Genomic DNA, 21,711 nt, shown 5'->3' with positions numbered 1-21,711 from the left:
ATTTATAAAAATTAAAATTTATTAATCATTCATTTCATGTGAAAAGTCATGTCTTGCATTAGGCATCATAGTTTATGGATTATCATACATATTTTACTGATACTATAAAAGTTTGTTATGAAATATTTCTTAGATCAATAGCTTTTTTCTCGTATATTAAATTAATTCATGATTTTTGAAGGTGTTTTGGTATGTTAATCAGAGGTGCAAAGTTGAGCTCAGAAGCACTCCTTTAGCAGTTCGAGCAATTTTTGAGAGCCGATATCTCACGATCTGTTTTGAGATTTTGTATGAAACTTCACAGTCTTATTCTATGAAGTCAAGAATGCATGTTGATAAATTGTCATGATTTTTGAAGGTTTTTTGATATGTTAACCAGAGGTGCAAAGTTGTGCTCAGAAGCACTCGTTCAGCAGTTCAGGCAATTTTTGAGAGCCGATATCTCACGATCTGTTTTGAGCTTTTGTATGAAATTTTACAGTCTTATTTTATGAAGTCAATAATACATGTCGGTAAATTTTCATGATTTTTGAAGATTTTTTGATATGTTAACCAGAGGTGCAAAGTTGGGCTTAGAAGCACTCGTTCAGCAGTTCGGGCAATTTTTGAGAGCCGATATCTCACGATCTGTTTTGAGCTTTTGTATGAAACTTCACAGACTTATTTTATGAAGCCAAGAATATATGTCAGTAAATTTTCATGATTTTTTAAGGTGTTTTGGTATGTTAATCAGAGGTGCAAAGTTGGGCTCAGAAGCACTCCTTCAGCAGTTCAGGCAATTTTTGAGAGTCGATATCTCACGATCTGTTTTGAGATTTTGTATGAAACTTTACAGTCTTATTCTATGAAGTCAAGAATGCATGTCGGTCAATTTTCATGATTTTTGAAGGTGTTTTGATATGTTAACCAGAGGTGCAAAGTTGGGCCAGAAAAACAATATTTTTTTTCTCCAAACTCTTAAAAAAAAAAAAAAAAAATTAAAATCCGGGCCGCGGAAAATATCCACGCTCGGAATAAAAAATAAAAAAATAAAAAATTCGAGGCGCGAATTTTTTCCGCGGCCCGGAATAAAAATTCGGGGTCGCGGAAAAAATCCGCGATCTGGATAGTGTTACAGCGTGCATTAGTAGGGTTAGGGTTGCAGCGTTGCAGGTCCGCCACGATTCCCACATGCAGCTTGCGTGCTAGGGTCCTCGCATTACTAGTTTCGGAAAAATAATTTCCCTGTATTTGAGCTAACACGGATCCCAAAAATAAAATATGTCCAATCAGTAATGCACGGGGATTCGAAGAATAATTTTCTGGATTTGAGTTTCTGAAAAATTAATATGAGTTATTGATTCTGATTTAAAAGTCATTTCTAAGTAAATAAGAAAATATTGTAAATAAAAAATTACTAGAAGAATCACAATATTTTCTTTATTTACTTAGAAATGACTTTTAAATCAGAATCAATAACTCATATTAATTTTTCAGAAACTCAAATCCAGAAAATTATTCTTCGAATCCGCGTGCATTACTGATTGGACATATTTTATTTTTGGGATCCGTGTTAGCTCAAATACAGGGAAATTTTTTTTTTGGAAAAAAGACCTAGATCTAGAAAATTACTCTCCGCATTGAACAAATTTTGAATTTTCTCGAATTTGAGTGCAGATTTTTCTTTTTAATATTAATAAAAATTTCGGTCATTCGCGTCTGATTTTCAAGAAGATATAATCTCAACAAGCCCGGTCTGAAAAATGAAATGATCAATAAATAAGATTTGACAGACAATTAATTATTATCCTCTTATTATGGTACAACAAATAAAAAATAGAACTTACCTTAAAGAATGATTTTGAAATGTTTCTTTCTTATCGACACATTGTTTACATTAATGCTCTACATTTATAACCTTGCAGGCGATCCATGTAACTATGGTTAATGTAAAAACTAACTACAGTAAAAGGTCTGAAGCAGTTATCAGTATTCAGTAACAAAGAGTTTGTTTTTATTGTTTAAGATCATCGGTCTTTGTGTGCGAACTCGTTGTTGTTCGTGTGGTATGTAAACCCGCATATTATTTTTGCATTTATAATTTAGAAATAATAATTGCTAGTGTTTTATATTTAAAATTTACATATGTTGTGTTTTCTCATCAATGACCATGTTTAATTATAAAGTAAAAGGTGAAGTAAATTTACTTTATATTTAGAATGTGCTCCACAACACCATTGTGGAGTGAAAGAGGAAGAAAGAGAAAAGAAGGAGCATCGAACGGTTCCCCTCGTTACAATAAAACTTGCACTTTGATTTGGGTGTACAAATTTCAAAACTTTACATAGCGTGTTTCTTCGTTTTTCTCTCTGATTACTTTCTTCTGGAGCAAATCGTGTGCGTGCTTCGTTCCCTTTTGTTCATTCCTTCTCTTTAATAAAAATAGTTCTCCCCTTCTCTGAAGTACGCTCTTAAGAATTAAATGAAAAGTAAAAGAAGAGAAGTAAAGTGAAATAAGTTATTTTACCTCTAGATTAAGTTACTCCACACTTACTCGTTACTCCATCTGTATAATTCACTATTGTAAGTAGAGACTTATATTTCAACATCATTTTTCTTTAAACGAATTAATTAATCACGAATTAAACTATCAAACGAGATATAAAATATATAAAATAACGTTGAATAAGCCATTAATTTTACTTCACAGCCAAACCTCGACCTATGTTGCTCGGGCCGAAATTTTTATTAATACTCAAAATTCTATCAAATGACTCAATCTACCTAAATTTGCACATAATCTTGAAAATTGCCCCTTCCAGTTACTAAATAATCAGACTCTATCCTTCTTTCCGGTGATTTAGTCACCGGATTTACAAAAAATTTCCGGTTATTAAATAACCGGAGAGTGACCAACTTTGTTTGTTTGGTTTTTATTTATTTTTTATTTTACAAAACAATTTTTTTATTTTTTGTATTGAAATATTACAAATGTTGAATATATTTCTTTGAAAATAGATAGAATATAATATAATTTGATTTATTAGAAAGATTGCAACAAATAATCCGGATGAACATTTTCAGGCCAGATTTTTCGCGGCTGTGAGAAAAATTAATATATTTTTTTATGTGTTATTGGAAAAAAAAATGTTTAGATTCTGAGTTATTAATCATGGTTCAAAAGTCACTTCTAGGTAAATACATAAAATATTGTCATCTTTCTAGTAATTTAATTTCTAAAAAGTTGTATCTATTTTTGAAAAAAAACAACTTTTAAGTTATTTAATGATTGATATTAAAAAAAATTCTCAAAATAGATACAACTTTTTAGAAATTAAATGTACTAGAAGGATCACAATATTTTCTATATTACCTAGAAATGACTTTTGAACCGCGATCAATAACTCATATTCAAAGCATTTTTTTTTCAATAACACATAAAGAAATATATTAATTTTTCTTACAGCTGTGAAAAATCCGACCTAAAAAATGTTGATTCGGATTATTTGTTGCAATCTTTCTAATAAATCAAATTGTATTTATTTCATCTATTTTCAAAAAAATATATTCAATATTTTTAATATTTCAATACAAAAAATAAAAAAAATTTGAATCTGTTTTGTAAAAAAAAAAAAAAAAACCAAACAAACAAAGTTACTAAGTAACCGATCAAACAAACAAAGTTGGTCACTTTCCGGTTATTAAATAACCGGAAATTTTTTGTAAATTCGGTGACTAAAACACCAAAAAGAAGGATAGAGTACGGTTATTTAGTAACCGGAAGGGGCAATTTTTGAGATTCTGCGTAAATTTTGTTTGATTGAGTAATTTGATAGAATTTTTGGGTATTAATAAAAATTTCGGTTAGCTCGGGACTTGCGTGATTCCTTTTCGCCCTTTTCTTCTCTGCCGCTCTTCTCGTTTATTTAGTTTTCTAATTTATTGATTTATTGGGAATGGGTATTGATAAATGGTAATAGATTAATAATACTGTGTAGTTTTAAAGCTTTAAAGCTTACTGTTACTGTGTACTTCAGTACTTGTGTAGTACCAGTGCCACTTACTTTTTTTATATCAAATTTAAGTAGAATTATTTAGGGAAGAAAATCACAAAATCAACTCAAAAATATATGGCATGATGTATATAAATTCAAGAAAATTGAAACCAAAACACACAACAATTGCATCGATATTTCAATTTAAAACTGACCTGGATCCTTACTAACAAGTCTTTCTCTTTTATCTTTGCAAGCCCGAAAATGGTCAGAATTGCAAACTACCTGAAATCTTTATATTATGATTAACTTCTAAAAAAGTTAAATAAGGAAAGAATAAAAGACTTAAATTTAGAACAAACAACCTATGAAAAATTCAAAATCCTTCTTAATATTTATTGGATTGTGTATGGATGCAAAGGCAGCTCGCGAACTTTCAATTTGATTTCATTTATTTTTAAGAAATAGATTGTTTGGAATCAGGACAGCTTGGCGAATTTTTTTCATAAACCATAATTAATAAATCGAAAATTAGGAAACTAATATGATTACTTTTTTTTTTGAAAAACCACAAGGACCGTATGGTCCCTACGGTCTCCAAAATTGCATTTCTCCATACGGTCTTACCATTTTTTTTTTATTTTATAAAACAGAAATTTTTTTAATTTTTATTTTATTTTTTGTATTAAAATATTAAAATATTGAATATATTTCTTTGAAAATAGATGAAATATAATATAATTTGATTTATTAGAAAGACTGCAACAAATAACCCGGATCAATATTTTTCAGGTCGGATTTTTCGAGGCTGTAAGAAAAATTAATATATTGTGTTATTGGAAAAAAAAATGCTTAGATTCTGAGTTATTGATCCGGGTTCAAAAGTCACTTCTAGATAATTAAGAAAATATTGTGATCCTTCTAGTACATTTAATTTATGAAAAGTTGTATCTATTTTTGAAAAAAAACAAAAACTTTAAGTTATTTAATAATTGTTATTCAAAAAGAATTCTCAAAATAGATACAATTTTTTATAAATTAAATGTCCTAGAAGGATCACAATATTTTCTGGATTACCTAGAAGTGACTTTTGAACCGGGATCAATAACTCAGAATCTAAGCATTTTTATTTTTTTTCCAATAACACATAAAGAAATATATTAATTTTTCTTACAGCCGCGAAAAATCCAACCTGAAAAATATTGATCCGGGTTATTTGTTGCAGTCTTTCTAATAAATCAAATTATATTATATTTCATCTATTTTCAAAGAAATATATTCAATATTTCTAATATTTTAATACAAAAAATAAAATAAAAATTAAAAAAATTTCTGTTTTATAAAAAAAAAAAAATGGTAAGACCGTATGGTCCCTACGGTCTGGAGAAATGCAATTTTGGAGACTGTAGGGACCATACGGTCCTTATGGTTTTTCAAAAAAAAATAATCATATTGGTTTTTTAATTTTTCGATTTATTAATTATGGTTTATGAAAAAAATTCCAGCTTGGCAGCGTCCCTTGTACAGTTTCTTCTTTAATGACTTTTTGTGATTGCCCAAATATAGATTGCTTGAGGTGCATTTTTGCATATTAAGATATTAAATATAAATTATTGCCACTTCAGTTGTATTTTTTTTCCCACTCAGCGTTATGATTTATTTTTATTCCAACTAATATTCTAATTTGATGAAATTTGCTTAAATATAGATGCTCTCCCTCAAAAACCCTAGAACACCCAGCGCCGCCTCGTCCAGACCATCGCTACTGCACCTCCACACTCTCTCTCAGCACCAAGGTATTTATTTTTGTTAATGTTTATTAAAATTACAAACAATGTTTTTAGGGTTTAGGGTTTAGCTTTTTTTTTAATTTTTTTTTTAAACCGCCCAGAACAAAAGGTTTTGTGGTTTTTGGTTACATCTTGATACTTTGTGAGGACTTTTTTTTGTCTCCTATTGTACTGTTGTTGAGGCTGGTGCTCAACCAAATTTAATTTTGGTAATATTTACCAAAAACAAAATTTAGTTTTGGTTATATTTTTGTGGTGTTTGACTTTGAATAACTAATTCAAACCATTTAAATCGATTTACTTTACGAGTAATGCGTTTACATGCAATTTTTTTATACTTTTGAGTTATTTTAGTATCAAATCAAGCAGTAAAAATATTGAAAAATTAATGTATTAAAATTAACTTAAAAACTCACACATTTGACCGCTTGACTTGATACTAAATAAATTTGAAAAGTTATAAATTTTGCATGTAAACGCACAACTAATGAAGTAGATGGATTTGAACGGTTTGGATTCACCGTTTGAAGTTTATTTGATAGGTTTTAGAGTTAGTGTTATATAGATTGAAATGACACTGATGTTATACTAGCCAAACACCACAAGAGTCTGCAATGCTACGGTGGGTTATCGTTATGTGCGAGTAACTTTGCTAGATTCAAAGGTAATTGCATTTACTTCCTGAAAGACAGAGACGATCGGTATCTTTTTAGATACCACAAAGGAGATGGTACAACTGAGGTTCTGTCTTGCCCTTTTGATGGGACTTGGTTTGTGCCAAGTCTGGTGTAGCTCTTCGATATCAAGTATGCATTAAAAGCCAAGTAAGTTTAATTGAGTATTAGTTTAGTGTTTTGTTTAATTTGTTAGAAATTTAGTTCATTTTTTTTAATCGGACTGCCTTCGTAACTCTTTTTGTGATCAGTGCATTTTCAAATTAATTTTACTATTACAAAATTACCTACTTCTTGTCACTTATGTTTGTTTTTAGGTACTTAAGAGTGAAAGACCAGATTGATGCGTGTTTCCGCATATTAAGCTATGAGATCGCTTAAATATAGGTCTTTAATTTTTTTTTAAATATAGGTCATTACTGCTGTCACATGGGTTAATTTTATTCTAACTTAAAAGAGTTTTATGTTAGTATTTATTTTGATTCCAGCTAATATTCTACTATGGTGAAATTTGTTTATCTTGTAATCATTCACCGAGTTTGATATTTATTTTCATTTAATGTTTCTAAATTATGACCTTCATATGTTGTATGACCGGCTATAATTTATGAATATGTAGTATGTGGCAATAATTGCTATTATGTAATTGTTTGTGTATAGTTCTACCTCTGCTCGGAATGTGATCATTAAAAACTTGTGGTTGTAAAGCTTTAGTTTTATATAATTTGGTACCACCAAAATCTTAGTAAAATGAATGAGTTTATCCTAATTATGTTAATATAACTAAATATTTAATAAAAAAATTAGAAGTGAAAGAATAGTATCATGAATAGCTAAATTGGAGTTTCTTATCCACACTAGATGTGAGATTGACATTCACAATATATTACTAGATTTGTGCGTCAGCTTTGCTTCGGCGGTGACAATTGGCATGTGTTATATAGAGACATAACAATGACGATAATCCACAGACGTTACGTTTCAACAACCGCATAGAAAGTTGGAAGCGTTAGTTTAATTTACAGTTGAAAGGATAATATGAAATTGTTAGCCTACTGAATAACCTGGTGCTAATTGTTGATCGACACTACAGCAATATTTTTCTGTAAAAAAGTTGCAAGTTTAAAATTTAATGGAACTTTTTATTATAAATATTTAAAATTGAAAGACTAAATGCGACCGTTCATCAAAATCACAGTTTTCAAAATGCACAATTTATTTTAAATTAAAAGCTTTTTATTTAGTTGAGAACCGCTTATGTTGGCATAACATTTTATGTGCAAATTATGTCACAGCGGTACCAAAGTTTCTATAGCCAACCCATTTGCAGTCTTACTGGTATACTTGACTCTTACGTGCAGAGCCAACAGTTGCACTCTACAATTCGCGCATTTGCAAGAAAATCGTAGGAAAATACAGTCTCTTATTTTGCTTGGCTTTTGAGTTAAAACTATAATGAGTAATGACACAGCATAACAATTCCATGCACTGCTCAGTATTTCTCCCACCGCCCGAACAATCCCCTTCTCCAAACAATCCTTCAATGGCCATACAAACAATAGCACCAGGATTTTGTCTATTCTATGAGAGAGCAATGGGTGATCTCAAAAATATATATATATACTAACAAGTCAAGTCTGGCCAGCTTTTGTCCCATTACGAGTTGTACAAATGCTGAAGAACGGATCTACAAATACCACATTTGTTACTTTAAAAATATCAATATTAAAAAGCCTTTTAATCATTGTATCTAAAGCAAAATTCTCACAACAATAGCTGTGATTAGTTCTCTGCAATCACAAAAAGTACTAAAAGAAAAGCTGTTAGCTACTTAATTGACTCTACCTTCTCATTCCTAGCAATAAAATTTGAATATACAAACAACTATGAACACTACAAAAGAAAAAAAAAAAGAAACAAAAAAACCAACGGTTAGCTCACCTATTTTGTGTTTTGATCCCCAAAACATGGCCACACGGTTCAGGCAGGGTTTTCTCCTTTTCACAAACTTATACCCTGCAAATGTTCAATCCACCACGGGCCATCAGAATATTGCTCCAAGGAAAATTATTGACCCTTTTAATCATCCGGATCCATTTCTTCATCCTGATCTGAACCCCGATTTGAGTCACCTTCTGGGTCTGGGTCCACCTCCAAATCATCTTCTGGTAGATCTGCATCCTCATCCTCACTTTGTGAATTCAATCTAGTCGAAACAAGAGCGAGGTCACCAACCATCGAATCAGGGCACTCTTCGAGGCCCTTGTATTGGGCTAGGCTGGGATTGGGCGTAGTGCAAGAGCACTCAGGAAGCGGGTGTGAGAGGAATGATTTGCTCTTCGATATTTGGGCCTCAGTTATTAATCCATCGGTGCTTAGGCTCTTGTTTAGGTGAGAGCGCAGGTGGAATGTCCAGTTGCGTGGTGGGTGGTATAGGTTATCAGTTATGTTTCCAAATAGCTCTGCAAGTGCTTTTCTGGTAAATAAAAATATAAGAAATTTATCACCTGAAGTACAAACTGGGAAAAAGGATCCTTTATTGTGGGAATAGAGAATGCATACAAAGAAAAAAAAAATATTGTGCCCCTACAAAGTGCATCATCTGTAAACCAGCCATCTGCTTTTATTCGAAGTACCCCTCCTTTATTCCTCATGTAGAGAAATATGGTGACTGTTGTAATTTGAGACTCTTTTGAATAAAATAAAGAAATAAGGGTTGACTTGTAGTTTCATTTTTTTTGGTTATTTTTGTAGTAGTACTCACACTTTTCTTTTGACAATTTCATGTTTGACATTTCCAATATTTCGTAGAAAAGATGCATGGAACTTTGCAGGGGTACATGAAATAGGTGGCCACAGCCACAGCAAAAACTCCAAAAACGATCACGCTATTACATAAATAAAAATTAACCAATTTTTACCTGTCAGGCCGATATGTGAAAGTAGAAGGCGTCTGGTACAAGCGGTGACCCATAACCAGACCTGCAAAATCCACCCAACGACCTGCATCATTATTAAACCCCGGAAAGAATGCATCTGCCTCGACTGAGACATAATAATCAACCGCATCCCACAGGAGCTGATGTGCTGTCGATCTAAGATCTTTTAAGGATGGAGTTGGCTCCATTTCAGACTCCGCTATCCAGCCATACCACCCCTGCTTCTCATGGGGGTAGAAAGGCCGAGCTGGGGGGGGTGGGAGGGGCCTGGGGCGGGGCCCAGCCTGTCTCCACTCTTTTAGAAGCTCATCAGGAGACCTAGAAGGTAGTGGGTATGGTATATCTGAAGGGAGAGGCGATTCAGGCCCAACTACAGCTTCACGCTCCTTATCAGTGCAAAGAGATGTGCGGTCCAAGAGGTTTGGGTATAAAGCCCGCAGTGGAATTAGAATCCGTTGTCCGCCAAAGGTTTCTGATCCTGCTAGGTATATTATTGTGTCAAGTGGGTAGCCCATTGCACGAAGGATAAGCCCAACCTAAAGATTTTTTAAAATAGAAATTAGTTCAACATATATTGAGTAAATACCGGAAAATGAGGATTGGTCATGAATGCCCATAGGAGATCAGGAAAATCATGTACGCACAATGCTTTCAGAGCATGTTAACTATCAGCACCCATCCATCTGTGTCTCGCCAAAACGGTCACTTTCGGAGAAAATGGAACAGACGGGTATAGGTGATGTTTCTCATGTTACAGAGAGGTTTATGGTAGATTTCTATTTCTTAGGGACAAATGAGAAAAATAATCATTAATGATAAACAAAAGCCAATTTTATGGAGTACCTCTTCAGGAAAAAGTGGGCAAGAACCATTTCTCTTTCTAGAAAACGAATCAACATTTAGATCTTCCTTGAGAATTCCCTTTTTAATCATGTCCTTCCTTGAATGCTGTATTAACTCTGTATGAATATCCTAAACAAAAATCAATACAAAGGTAAAGCCAGTTTAGTCAATGCCAAATACACCCTTCACTGCATTGACTCTAGAAAATATATTTAGACATTACTTGATATATCACCATAAAATCTACACATATCTATTATTACAATATACAAGTTAATAAATATATGCCACAAAAAAGATACATGGATGAAGTGAACAGATTCAAGGAACTTCAATTAATGTTCGAAAGTAAAAAGTGTCAGCAGTACTTCCAACCCAACCTACTACAACTGCTGGTAAGAGGAAACCAAATTCAATGACATATCAAACAACCATATAAATCAAACCTGAAAAATTTCAGCACAGCCATGATAAGCTAGAGTCTCTCTCATTAGCCCAGGATGGTAAGCCAGATAAGGCTTTCCAAAGGCACGCAATCTGCAAATAGAAGGCAGTCATAATGATCAACAATTGTTTTCAATTACAGCAAAAGCTAGCTGGTATGCATGCACAGGAACTTAAAAGGGTACTGGCATAGTATGAGAAGGTAGCCTCTTTGTCAGGTATTACAATAATAATAAAGCCAGATTTTAAATCATAGATTCTACCTTCCTACAATTCTCTTGCCAAGTGCACGAACTTCAGAGCGAAATTGCAAAGCATGGAAGGCTACTCGACATCTTAGCCTTTGATATTCAACCATGGTTGGGGGTAGAATAGGCTGCAAAAGAATAGTAAACCTGAGAACATATCAACAATGGATGAACAAAAAATGATATCCAGGGAAACATCCTGTTATGGGTGCGGTGTTGAACAAACAGGATATTTTATTGCTCATAAACTTAATCCAATTAATTCAAATTACTGCAATGAAAACTCTATATATGATTTGCCAGGGAGTGGCAAGCTGCCGCATATTAGAAATTACACAAAACTTTTTCCTCTATTTTATTAGCAGAAGAGCCCCAAGTTCGTTGAAAACTTTTATACTAGCATTGTTAACTATGAGAAATTGCAGCCTTGAGGAATGTGGGCCCTTTTGCAAATCAGTATGCTGACTTCCCTATTCATGTAGGTCCTAGTTGAACACAGAGACTAAATTTTGAATTTCAAATAATACATTATATGTTTTGCAAAGCAAATAATGCGGAACTTAGCACAATTTATTGACCAAGCAGGTAATTTTCTTTCTAGAGGATAGATCAAGGATCCGATGACTATGCTTTTGGCGAGAAAAGAAAAATCCCAGGTTATTTCTGTCCATTAATAATTCAAACCCCACATCCCAAACAAAATTATGAACCATTGATCTTGTTCTATGTATTTAAATAAAAAAATTGATTTTGTTTTAGACAAGATCAAGAAGCTGAAAGATCAATGGATCTTTGTGATAAATTTAATGCATTGATTTCTACCTTTTGATCCTGTACAGCATAAATTTCAAATGTTATGAAATTTATTTAGCATGAATGCTTGAAAGATAACCAGATCGATGGTTCATATTTTTTTGCATTTGGAAAAATAAACATGATTATGATGGAACACCAAAACATTGGTATTGGATACCTCCTCTTGATTCTAATAAATTTCAAGGAAAAAAACAAACCTGAAGGCATCCACCTTGCGAGACAATCAGCCCAATAGCTTTTGATTCTTTCAGTTTAGGCAATACACGACCTAAATAAAAATTTAGTGATTCAGCACCTTTAGTTGAAAAGGTGGGAAACTTGGTCTTCTTTCTTGCCTCCTTGAGGTTATTTGGAAGGGTCTTCACAATTACTACATCTTTCGTAAGAGCTGATATGAAATTATCCTCATCATAAATGTAGGAAAAACTTTTGAATTTTGTGCTGCAATGAAGAAAAAATAATTACAAGTTAATCAAAACTCCATAAACAAATTGTCTGATGCAAGTCTACGAAACATAGATCCAAAATATTGAAGATTTTAATGGTACAAACAAAATAACCTAATTCCTTTGGAGCGTAGACTGGATTGTATCTCTGGGATAACAAGAGTTGCATTTAGAAGCTTTGAAACAGCTACAAGATCAGAAATCTGCCAACAAGGTATCAAGTTGTTAACTCAATATAAGAAGTGAAAAATGAGGACAGAAAGAAGTCTTTGCATCAGAAAAAAAAGAAGCAATATTGCAGGAACTTCAAGAAAATAAAATACTTTTTTGTTTATTAGAAGAAAATGGAACTTACAGATGATTGTATCTTCTCAAAACCACCATATATCTTAGCATATATGAAGCCATTATCACCAATAGGAGCTACAAGAAAATCAAATAATTTATTTTTACATAGTTCTCAATGCCTGTTACAGTAAGAAGACAACATCAAAGGGTTTGAAAAATTACCCAGTGATTTTGGATATTTACAAACCTGGATACGAACAAGTTTGCAAACTAATGCATTATAGTAATTGCTTATATCAGTAGCCCCACAATATTAAAAAAAAAAAAATCATGATTTATGACAAGATATTTGATTTTTACCAGGTTGCTTCTCCCTTGGAGATGCATTTGCAATTGGATGCAGCGTCTCCAAGGAGTTCACAGGGCCCCACAACCTTCTATGCCGGCTTCTCTGTCAATCAAAACCCAAAATATACATACTTACCTCATACCCAAAATTTGAAAAAATTAAGTACTACCAATAAAAAAGACCTCTTGCTGTAAACAAATATTCTAAATTATCAGAAACATCAATTAAGAGATGATTATTTTTCAAAAAAGGAGATGAGAAAGAGAAATTGCACCTGAACTGGATATAGATCATCAACATGCACCTTATACGGACCACCAGCTGAACTATTAGCAATAAAAAGGTGCACGAATAATGAAATTGCAGAGAACGCGATGCCTAAATAGGCAATCAGCTTGATCTTACTCGTGGGAAACATTTTACTTCAGATCATTGCCTCTCCAGTGAAATTTCTACATTGAAAACAACAAAAATCATCAGATCAGTTCCTCCGACTGAATCGGGGCGGAGATGAACAACAGGGGGGTCGCTAATTCCTCCGACTCACCGTCCGGCCGAGTGACGCCGATTGAATCTTCCTTGGAGTCTGTTCGTCAGTGACTGATACTTCAGATTTGATCGGAAGAGAGATCTGAGGTGCCTTCAAGTATAGGCGCTGTTTTGGACAGCTTCTCACTTCTCAGTGTCTCTGCGAAGACGCAACGCAAGGGAGAAGAATTTTGGGAACGGTTGGAATCGGAAGCCGGCTGTGAAAAAAAATTAGTTGGGCTTGTCAATAAATTTCGGGTCTTGATTACTTTATACCTGTTCGGTGGTGCTTCCTTAGAACTCCTTCTTGGGCCTTAATCTTGGGCCTTAATCTTCCTTAAGTCTGACGAACGCTTCTTCCTTAGACGGGATTAAAGACCTCCTTAGCTAAGTCGTCCTCCCCCTCTCCTTAAAAATTCTATCTCCTTTGCGTGATTGCGTCTCCTTAAGGATCAAAACAGTACATTTTCGGACAAATATACCCTTAAAAGTGAACTCCTTAAGGAGGGTCCTCTTTCTTTTCATTTTTTTATTGCCTTTCTCTCTTTGTTGTGGAGCGATTCCCAAAGAAAGGAGGTGTTTCTCTTCGGCGAAGATTGACGGCGATCAAGCGACCGGCGTTCCAATCCGACAGCCCTGTTACGTTCGTATCGAGATGCTCTCTCCAATGACATCCCTTTTGTTCAGAGGATTTCAAGCCTTCTAAGCTCTTATCTCAAGATGCCGGTTTTAACAGAATCAGCTAAGTGCTCTCCGTTCTTACCTTCATTACATGATTCAGGAGTTGGCCTTGGCGAAGCACAACAAGCGTTTTTTTTCTTTGTTCTTATGAAATTTTTAGTTCCGCCATGCTAAATCCAAGTAAGAGTTCATGGCGGAGAAAGTCTAGAAGGAAAAAACTAAAGTTTGTTAATGGACTTTTAAAGTACGATACTCGGAATATCTCATTTTTAGTTGTTCTTTGTCATCATCATATTTAATTTGTCCGCTTAAATTGTTCAGTTTCGAGTAATCCTAAATTTTGTATATGAAGTCAAAAACCTTATTTTTCTTTCATTACTTTAGGCAGTGGACTTTCATAATAAAAGCATCTAAGATAAATTGTGCCTTGAAAAGGAACAATTTACGTCTAATTTAATCAGAAAATCAATTACTTTTACCCATTGATTGGTTTGTTATAGTATGAGTTCTGTCATAAACATGACTAAAATTGTATATGAGGTTTTGCCTCACTTAAGTTTCAATTAGATCCAAATTGTGTCTCAACCATCAAATTGTCCCTATTGCATAGCTAGCCTTTAATTATGTATTACTTCTCAATAAACACATTTCCTTGTAGTCTTATAATTGAGCTCAAAAGGCAATTACAAATATGGTTTTAACACAACTACTGGTATATATATGTAACAAACTTCCAAGATATTATACAAATTTTGTACTGCAGTTCCTGGCATAAATGAGCACTCATTGAAATTTAGGTCATCAAGCATCTTTCTTTCACATTTTCAACTTTCTGTTAACCTTTCAAATAACACTTATATACTTTTTAATTGTTGTTTAAGTAAAATAATATAAAATAAAAACACTATATGTATGGCAGCCACTGGTTTTATTCATCAGATCCTCTTTTATTATTCATTGATTCATTGTACCAGTCTCTATCAATTACTGGTAGACAACACCGACAACATCAATAGGAGCAAAAAGCAAACAAACGAAGCAGAAGCTAGAAAGTGACATTTATTTGGGAACAAGAGGTCGTAGATGAGGGAGAAGATGATGAAGATGTTAAGCAATTTGGAGTAACCACGGACTCAATGAAACACAACTTAGAGATTTGCTTCAAACTGGTATTAGAAATGTTTTGTGGGAGAACATACATAACCGCAATGGAAATCGCCGAAGATGCGGAAACTAATTTGTTGGAATGACATAGGTACCGTTATAGGTACCAGTTTATGTTTTTTTTGTTTTTTTTATATGGTTGCAAGGACACAAGTTTCTGGTTTTATGGGGTCAAATTTATACTGTAATCTTGGTGCTTCTTATTTATATTGTAAATAGAAAATACAAATACTTCGTGGCACCTCTCTATACATTGGTACCAATGATATCGGTGTTTTTCTATTACTGGTACACCTTGGTTTGATGCAATCTAAGTAGTTCCCTTCTTATTTGTTACTCTTAAATCAATTGTTGATGCAAATTTGAATTGGTACAGTGCATTCAGGTATTTCTGTTATGGGTATGTTCCTTCAAAAGTGCATATTGAATAGCATATTTTTTTAATCCTTCCAAAGTGCATTTTTTTTTAACAATGCATATTCCATGACGAATACAAATTTTAAACAAAATATATTATAATAAGAAATAATCAAACAAGTCAGTATATATGCACAGAAAGAAATAACTTCTATTAGAATGTTGCTTTTTTATTTGGTTCAAATTACCCTCTCTCTTTTTTTAATTTATGCATCTTGTCTGAAGACAGTAAAATTAATGAAATTATTATTTGAGTGGGAAGACTTATCAATGTGAGGTATTAAAAGAAAATATATGCAAGGGTATTTAGGTCTTTACACACTATAATCAATATTTTATTTATATTAAGCCTTTGTTCTTAATCTTAGTATCAAACGAACAAATGCTCCTTAGTGAGGATTAAATATTTAATCTTTCACTCTAAGGAGCCCATGCCGAACACCCTCTGGATACTTAGTTTTCAAAATTTAAAGATAGAGAATCACCTACTATCTCCAAGTGCCTATCTTTAGATCTAGGTCGGTTTTAAATTGAATCGAGTGATGCAATTGTTGTGTTTTTTGTTACAATTTTCTAGAAGCTATATACTTCGTGCCATAGATTTTTGAGTTGATAATATGACTTTTTTTTTTGTAAATTTTGCATAATTTTACGTACATTTGATAAAAGAAAAATTAAATTTATTGGTACGAGATGGTTGTATTGGTACAAATTTCTTTTTTCCCCTTTCGAGGAGTGAATTGCCAAGTTGGTCAGGACATTGTCAAAAACAAATATTTTCAGAATGTCCAAGAATTTCCGTAGGTTTTGCATTAATTGTCATTGACTTGTTTCCTTTAGAAAAAAAATAGAATACACAAGAAATAACTACTATGATATTTAGAGCATGTTCAACAAGTTGTTGAATAGAGAGAGAAAAAATATATATAGAATAGGCTTGTATTTCTCATTATTTCGAACGTTCGGTTGAAGATGAATTAATAGAAAGTCGAAAAATATTAATAATGAACTAATTCTGACTCTTGAAAAGGTCCAATTCCCTATTCTACGTCCAACAAAGCATTAGAACCATAATTTTATTGAAAAATAAGCCTGAACTTTTAATCACCTAGTTAAAAGCCTCTAGACTCCACTAATTTATCAAATTTTTCATTTTTAAATTTCATTAGAATTGATTAGCTCATTTTTTTTAAGAACTAGAACTAAAATATTCTTGAATATTCTTGACGAGTTAACTCTAAAAGTCTATCGAAATAAATTTAATATATATATATATATAGAGGTGGGCTACGGTGAGTTGCGAAGTAAAATGCGTTCCTACTTCACGCCGTATTTTTATTTTGAAAGTCCAAATGACCGATCCGAACCGTTAGATATTTAATCCATATTGAAATGTGGTTGGAGATCAAATTTTACATTTTTTGGAATTTTTTTACTATTTATTAAGCATTTTGAAAATTGCTGTTTTGCTGTAAACAGTAAAAAACAGTAAAATTTTCTGGACCATCAGATCAGCAACTTTCAAAATTGCTTAATAAATAGTAAAAAAATTCCAAAAAATGTAAAATTTGATCTCCAACCACATTTCAATATGGAGAACAAGATGAACGGTTCAGATCGACGTTTTAAACTTAAAAATCGCAAAATATGAGCGTGAAGTAAAATAGTCGCTTTACTTCGCAACTCACCGTAGCTCATCTCTCTCTCTCTCTCTCTCTCTCTATATATATATATATATATATACACACACACACTAGTAAGTGCCAGCACCCGTTGCCGTGGAAATTAAAATTTTATTTTGATTACTTTCTCTAAATGTGAAATTAATACTGTAATAGATACATTGTTAAATTTAATTATCTTACTATGAAATTTGTAGTTATAGGTGTTTTGTTAATTATTTAACATGTGTGCTGTTTTTTTTTCCACTGTTTTCCTTGTAATTAACTGTGACACAAAATCACGATTAAGTTTAACAAAGGAATTACATAAATAAATATTAAATGTGATTATATAAATAAATCAGGAGAGATCTTGTAAACATTCATAAGTTTTTTTTTTGTTTGCATTCAAATGACCGTAAACTTACATCTATTTTAGAATACACATGTTTTATTGTAAATATAAAAGATTCTTTAAAAATCATTTAAAAGCTATCCTTAAACAACGGCGGGTATGTAAACTCCTAATAATCCCACAATTTGTTGTTATTGTATAAGCAACACTCTGATATCCTCTTTCTCAACACCTTCGGATTAATCTATGTCAACTTCATCAGCCTACTGAAGTTAGTAAAGAGGAACCATTTTTTTTTCTGTATTCATCTGGCAACACTATGGCATTTATTTTTCTCAACAATGTACAAACAAGAAAGAAAAAATATTGTAAACTCTATAGCTTATAGCCCAAAAATGAACTACTGAATCTTTCATATATGCCCTACACCATGATAACTTTCTCCACATATGTACTATTTCTTTACAATTTGCCCCAGTTCTGATCCAGAATACCTTTTAATCTGATATATATCCAACGCAACACATTTTTCCCTCAACAATCCTGACTGAAGCTTTCAGCTTTTCATTTTCTTTCTTTAATTTCAAAATAACACCATATAAAGATCTTTTTTTCTACACTATTTAAGAATCTCATAAATTTTCTATAAAGTTCCTAAGCAGCAGGAATATCTATTTGTGTGTTCAAAAAGTCAGTTCGGTTGAAACCGAACTGTAATAGTCAAACCAAACTTTTTTTCAGTTTTTAAAAACCCAACCGAACCGACCGATTTAATATGACAAACCGAACAAACCGAAATAAACTTCAGTTTGTTCGGTTGAACCGAATAGAGGAATTTAATCTAAAAAATAAAACTCAATACATACACCAATACATTCATAATTTCATAGAAATAAAAATCAAGATACCATTACACACAAGGTTAAATTTTGCATAAAATATGTAGATGTTATATAAAATCCAAAGTTTCAAACCAAAATTTGTTCTTCATTTTAAGTCCAAAAAAAATCAGAACACTATCTGACATCCAAAATTAACATAAAGGGTACAAAAATAATCTCATGAGAAGCTTGTATCAGTGGTGTCAATTGCTCTGATATGTAGAAAATGTTGTATTAGTTCTCCCTTAAGCAGGCTGCATCCATCAAAGCTAGATGCATCAAATATTAGATGTTTACAATCAGTTGCATCCAAATCATAGCTGTTGGGGGTGGTCTCAAGCTGGACTGGTACCAGTGGTACCATTTTTTATAGCTAGTTAAAACCAAATGTTTAAATAAAACCAAATTGTGAACCTAATTTGTATACATATACACATAAAAAGAAAGTTTATATACATAAATTGTGAACCAAATGTTTAAATGAACCTAATTTACAATCAGTTGCAACTACTATGAGTGTAGGTCCTGACCAGATATTTATTGGTTCAATCCAAAAAAAGTTTTGAAATTTATAAATGCACAATTTTTACTGAAGCCAATGCAAACAGACATAGGGTTTTTTTTTTCCATTGTACCAAACGCACTCCAAATTGTGAAATTGAAACAAATAGACATAGGGATCAGATTTTTCATTGTACCAATTACCAAACAAAGACTCCGAATTGAAACTTTGCCATTCATCCAAGTATAGAGAAGACTCGCTATTTCGGATTTTAGCAAAATGCACAATGGTTGTCTCTCAAATTTCTAAGCACCTTTTTTGGTTGCTCTTCAATGTCTGTAAGAGATTAATCCAAAAGTACTTTAGTTGAGAACAAAAAAACATAAATTAAAGTTGCAAATTCAAAATAAACGAGAGAGGAAAACACTAACCTTATCTTTCAGTTAAAAACCAAATAAACCGAAATTTGAACACCCCTATCTGCAAATCAAGGAAAGAACCGTTCTTTAAACTTTCACAACAATTTGAGAATTGTACATGACAAATGCATAGTAAAATTGAAAAGTAAGAAAAAAAGACGAAGGCAATACCTCTGAAGGAACTCCATATGCAAATTAAAACATTTCTTCATCTGTGATTGAGGTTGTGGTTCATTTGCTACGGAGAAAATAAACAAGCAAAATCAATCAATTAGGTCAGATTAAGTGTATCAAGAGACACACAAATAATATACGAGAATAACTTGCATACCTTCTCTATAGTATGAGATGTAGGATTCATTCTTTTATTTGCTAGGATGTGAAAGACAAATCTTTATGATATATTAAAAAACTGAAATTAAATGCAAAAGGAACAGGCTAGGAAAATGATTTAGTACACTTATAGGTAACCAATAGTGGTTCAATCAAACAGAGATGTCACACTCGAGAAATCTAGAAACCTGTAATAAGATGCTAAATACTAAATTAATATCTAAAATTGTAATTCCCCTTGAAACTACACCTTGCAGCGCATAAAACTGTAATTTCTTATGCATCAACACGTCTTCAGCCCTCTCAACATTTACATCAATCGCGTACCTATTTTAAAAATGTAAAATATCAAAGTTAAAATCAAGCTAAAATTGTAAAATTCACAACGAATACAATTCAAAATGAGAAGAAGGACACAAACCGAACTGTCCCCCTCTTGAAGTGGGTCCACAACTCATCCTCGAAGGACGGATAGAAGGTCTCAGCCACGTGATTCTCCCTCAGGCGTTGCAAAATCTCGTTGGACACCTCCAGTTTGTGCCCGCTCTGCTGCACCTGCTTGCAAGAATTGTTGCTCTCCATTGACGAGCGGCTGTCGCAACTCTCCGCTAAAACCTCTTTCATCACCATTAACATCTGAACGGAACAACATGAGAGGGAGAACTCAGTTGATTTCAATATAAAAGAAATGACATGATTGTGAATTGAATTTGCTGATCAAAATAATAGAAGAAGAGAATTCAACTCAGTATCAGACAATTAAAAAAACTTGAAAGTTAATTTACCAATAATGACATTCAACCCTAAAAATTTAGGGCTTGACAATAGAACCATTTCGAAACAGAAAAGGCTAAAAAAAGAGAGTACAACCCCTTCTTTCTCTTCTCCGCCAACTTCACCTTTATCTAATTTTGGTCTCTTACCTGCTATCCATATCATGTCATAGTTTCCATTTTAAATTCAAATTGGATACAAATTGTAAACTTTCTAATAATGTGTTATCATATTCATTGAAATCCTCATCCCTTGGGGGATTGAATAAGGAATATTATACTTAACCCCGAACGTGTTTTCTCCTTCTTATCATAATCAGTGCAAGCGCAAGGAGGTAGCAAGCCTTTGATGTTTCAATGTGGGTCTCACAGACAGATCCAATCCCACCCCCTTCTAGAAAGCCAGTGTCGATCCAGGTGATTTTGCCGGGGGCACTTACAGGGGCACTGGAATAATACCATCCATGTAGACTTTCAGGTGTCATATACACTGCATGAAGTGGATAATCTCACATATATTTAACTACATTGTTTGATTAATAATTTTATAAAAAAATTTAAACCCTATATACAAACCATATTTTTCTTAGACGTTGCCACAAAACAATTAAATTTACATGCTATAATTAAATAATGCAATTATATGAAGGATTATTTTATATTTTGTGTGTAATTCTAATTTAAATTAGAGAAAGTAATTCAACTTGGATAAAATATAAAAGTTTACTGACCACAGATCTGGTAGACCAAGTTAAGTGGCTAAACACAAATTGAGGGTAAAGACGCGTAACCCTTGAAATTCACCTGAAGAAGATGCGCCAATTATCTCTCTTTACCATATAGGTCTACACAAGCAAGGAAAAATAGAAGTTTAGACTTGGTATAGAAACCAAATTAGGAGATAAGGGGTACACTCGATCTTCCTGTTTTCTCCTTCACTGGGCGATTTCAGCCTCTTCATTTCTTAGCTCTTTGCGTCGCCAAATACAACTGCTTCGAACTTTGTGAATAGCCGGTGGCGGAGGAGGAGGGAGGTCGATCGAGACAAGAGACGGAGAAGAAAGAACGGGGAGCAGGTCCGATCTGGATCGCTTAGAGGTCGCCAAAATTTCGATATAGGAGAGGAGAGAGTCAGAGACGGAGGAGAAAGAAAACCGGGAGTAGGTTAGGGGAAGGAAAGAAGAAA

The 21,711-nt window shown here is 32.9% G+C and overlaps 2 protein-coding genes across 9 annotated transcripts; both read right to left on the bottom strand.

Moving 5' to 3' along the window:
* Positions 1–8,126: 8,126 nt before the first annotated feature.
* Positions 8,127–13,476, bottom strand: EDA30 (O-fucosyltransferase family protein). Of its 2 annotated transcripts, XM_078295442.1 has the most exons (11): positions 13,359–13,476; positions 13,086–13,263; positions 12,823–12,913; positions 12,530–12,597; positions 12,289–12,377; positions 11,926–12,169; positions 10,928–11,040; positions 10,667–10,757; positions 10,221–10,349; positions 9,360–9,913; positions 8,127–8,914 (listed from the first exon to the last, which is right to left on the bottom strand). In XM_078295442.1, the coding sequence occupies exons 2-11, from the start codon at positions 13,227–13,229 to the stop codon at positions 8,518–8,520; spliced, it is 1,920 nt and encodes a 639-aa protein (XP_078151568.1). In that variant the 5' UTR covers positions 13,230–13,263; positions 13,359–13,476; the 3' UTR covers positions 8,127–8,517. The 2 variants fall into 2 exon arrangements, with proteins under 2 accessions (XP_078151568.1, XP_078151569.1); XM_078295443.1 differs by lacking the exon at positions 13,359–13,476 and having other exon boundaries at positions 12,823–12,908.
* A 5,023-nt stretch (positions 13,477–18,499) lies between these two features.
* On the bottom strand, positions 18,500–21,711 carry LOC144546575 (serine/threonine-protein kinase STY17-like). Of its 7 annotated transcripts, none has more exons than XR_013508837.1 (6): positions 21,257–21,710; positions 20,174–21,015; positions 19,591–20,079; positions 19,432–19,480; positions 19,197–19,336; positions 18,500–18,767 (listed from the first exon to the last, which is right to left on the bottom strand). XR_013508837.1 is itself a non-coding variant. In XM_078295108.1 (6 exons), the coding sequence occupies exons 2-5, from the start codon at positions 20,386–20,388 to the stop codon at positions 19,477–19,479; spliced, it is 363 nt and encodes a 120-aa protein (XP_078151234.1). In that variant the 5' UTR covers positions 20,389–21,015; positions 21,257–21,709; the 3' UTR covers positions 18,500–19,336; positions 19,432–19,476. The 7 variants fall into 7 exon arrangements, 1 of the variants encoding a protein (XP_078151234.1); XR_013508840.1 differs by having other exon boundaries at positions 19,204–19,336; XM_078295108.1 differs by having other exon boundaries at positions 18,500–19,336; positions 19,591–19,657; positions 20,003–20,079; positions 21,257–21,709.

Source organism: Carex rostrata, chromosome 30, assembly GCF_964058835.1.
Source record: "Carex rostrata chromosome 30, lpCarRost1.2, whole genome shotgun sequence".
Classification (NCBI taxonomy): domain Eukaryota; kingdom Viridiplantae; phylum Streptophyta; class Magnoliopsida; order Poales; family Cyperaceae; genus Carex; species Carex rostrata.
Note: the sequence above shows the minus strand (reverse complement) of the source record. Positions and strands in the feature narration are given on the sequence as shown.

Coding starts and splice junctions, on each gene's coding strand:
- EDA30 (XM_078295442.1), bottom strand. CDS start 13,229: ATGTTTCCCACGAGTAAGATCAAGCTGATTGCCTATTTAGGCATCGCG. Junction 9,914..10,220: donor GCCCACTTTTTCCTGAAGAG/GTACTCCATAAA, acceptor AAAAATCTTTAG/GTTGGGCTTATCCTTCGTGC. Junction 8,915..9,359: donor TTCACATATCGGCCTGACAG/GTAAAAATTGGT, acceptor TTTATTTACCAG/AAAAGCACTTGCAGAGCTAT.
- LOC144546575 (XM_078295108.1), bottom strand. CDS start 20,388: ATGTTAATGGTGATGAAAGAGGTTTTAGCGGAGAGTTGCGACAGCCGC. Junction 20,080..20,173: donor TTCAAGAGGGGGACAGTTCG/GTTTGTGTCCTT, acceptor TTTTTAAAATAG/GTACGCGATTGATGTAAATG. Junction 19,658..20,002: donor ACAGTTTTATGCGCTGCAAG/GTGTAGTTTCAA, acceptor TTTTCTCCGTAG/CAAATGAACCACAACCTCAA.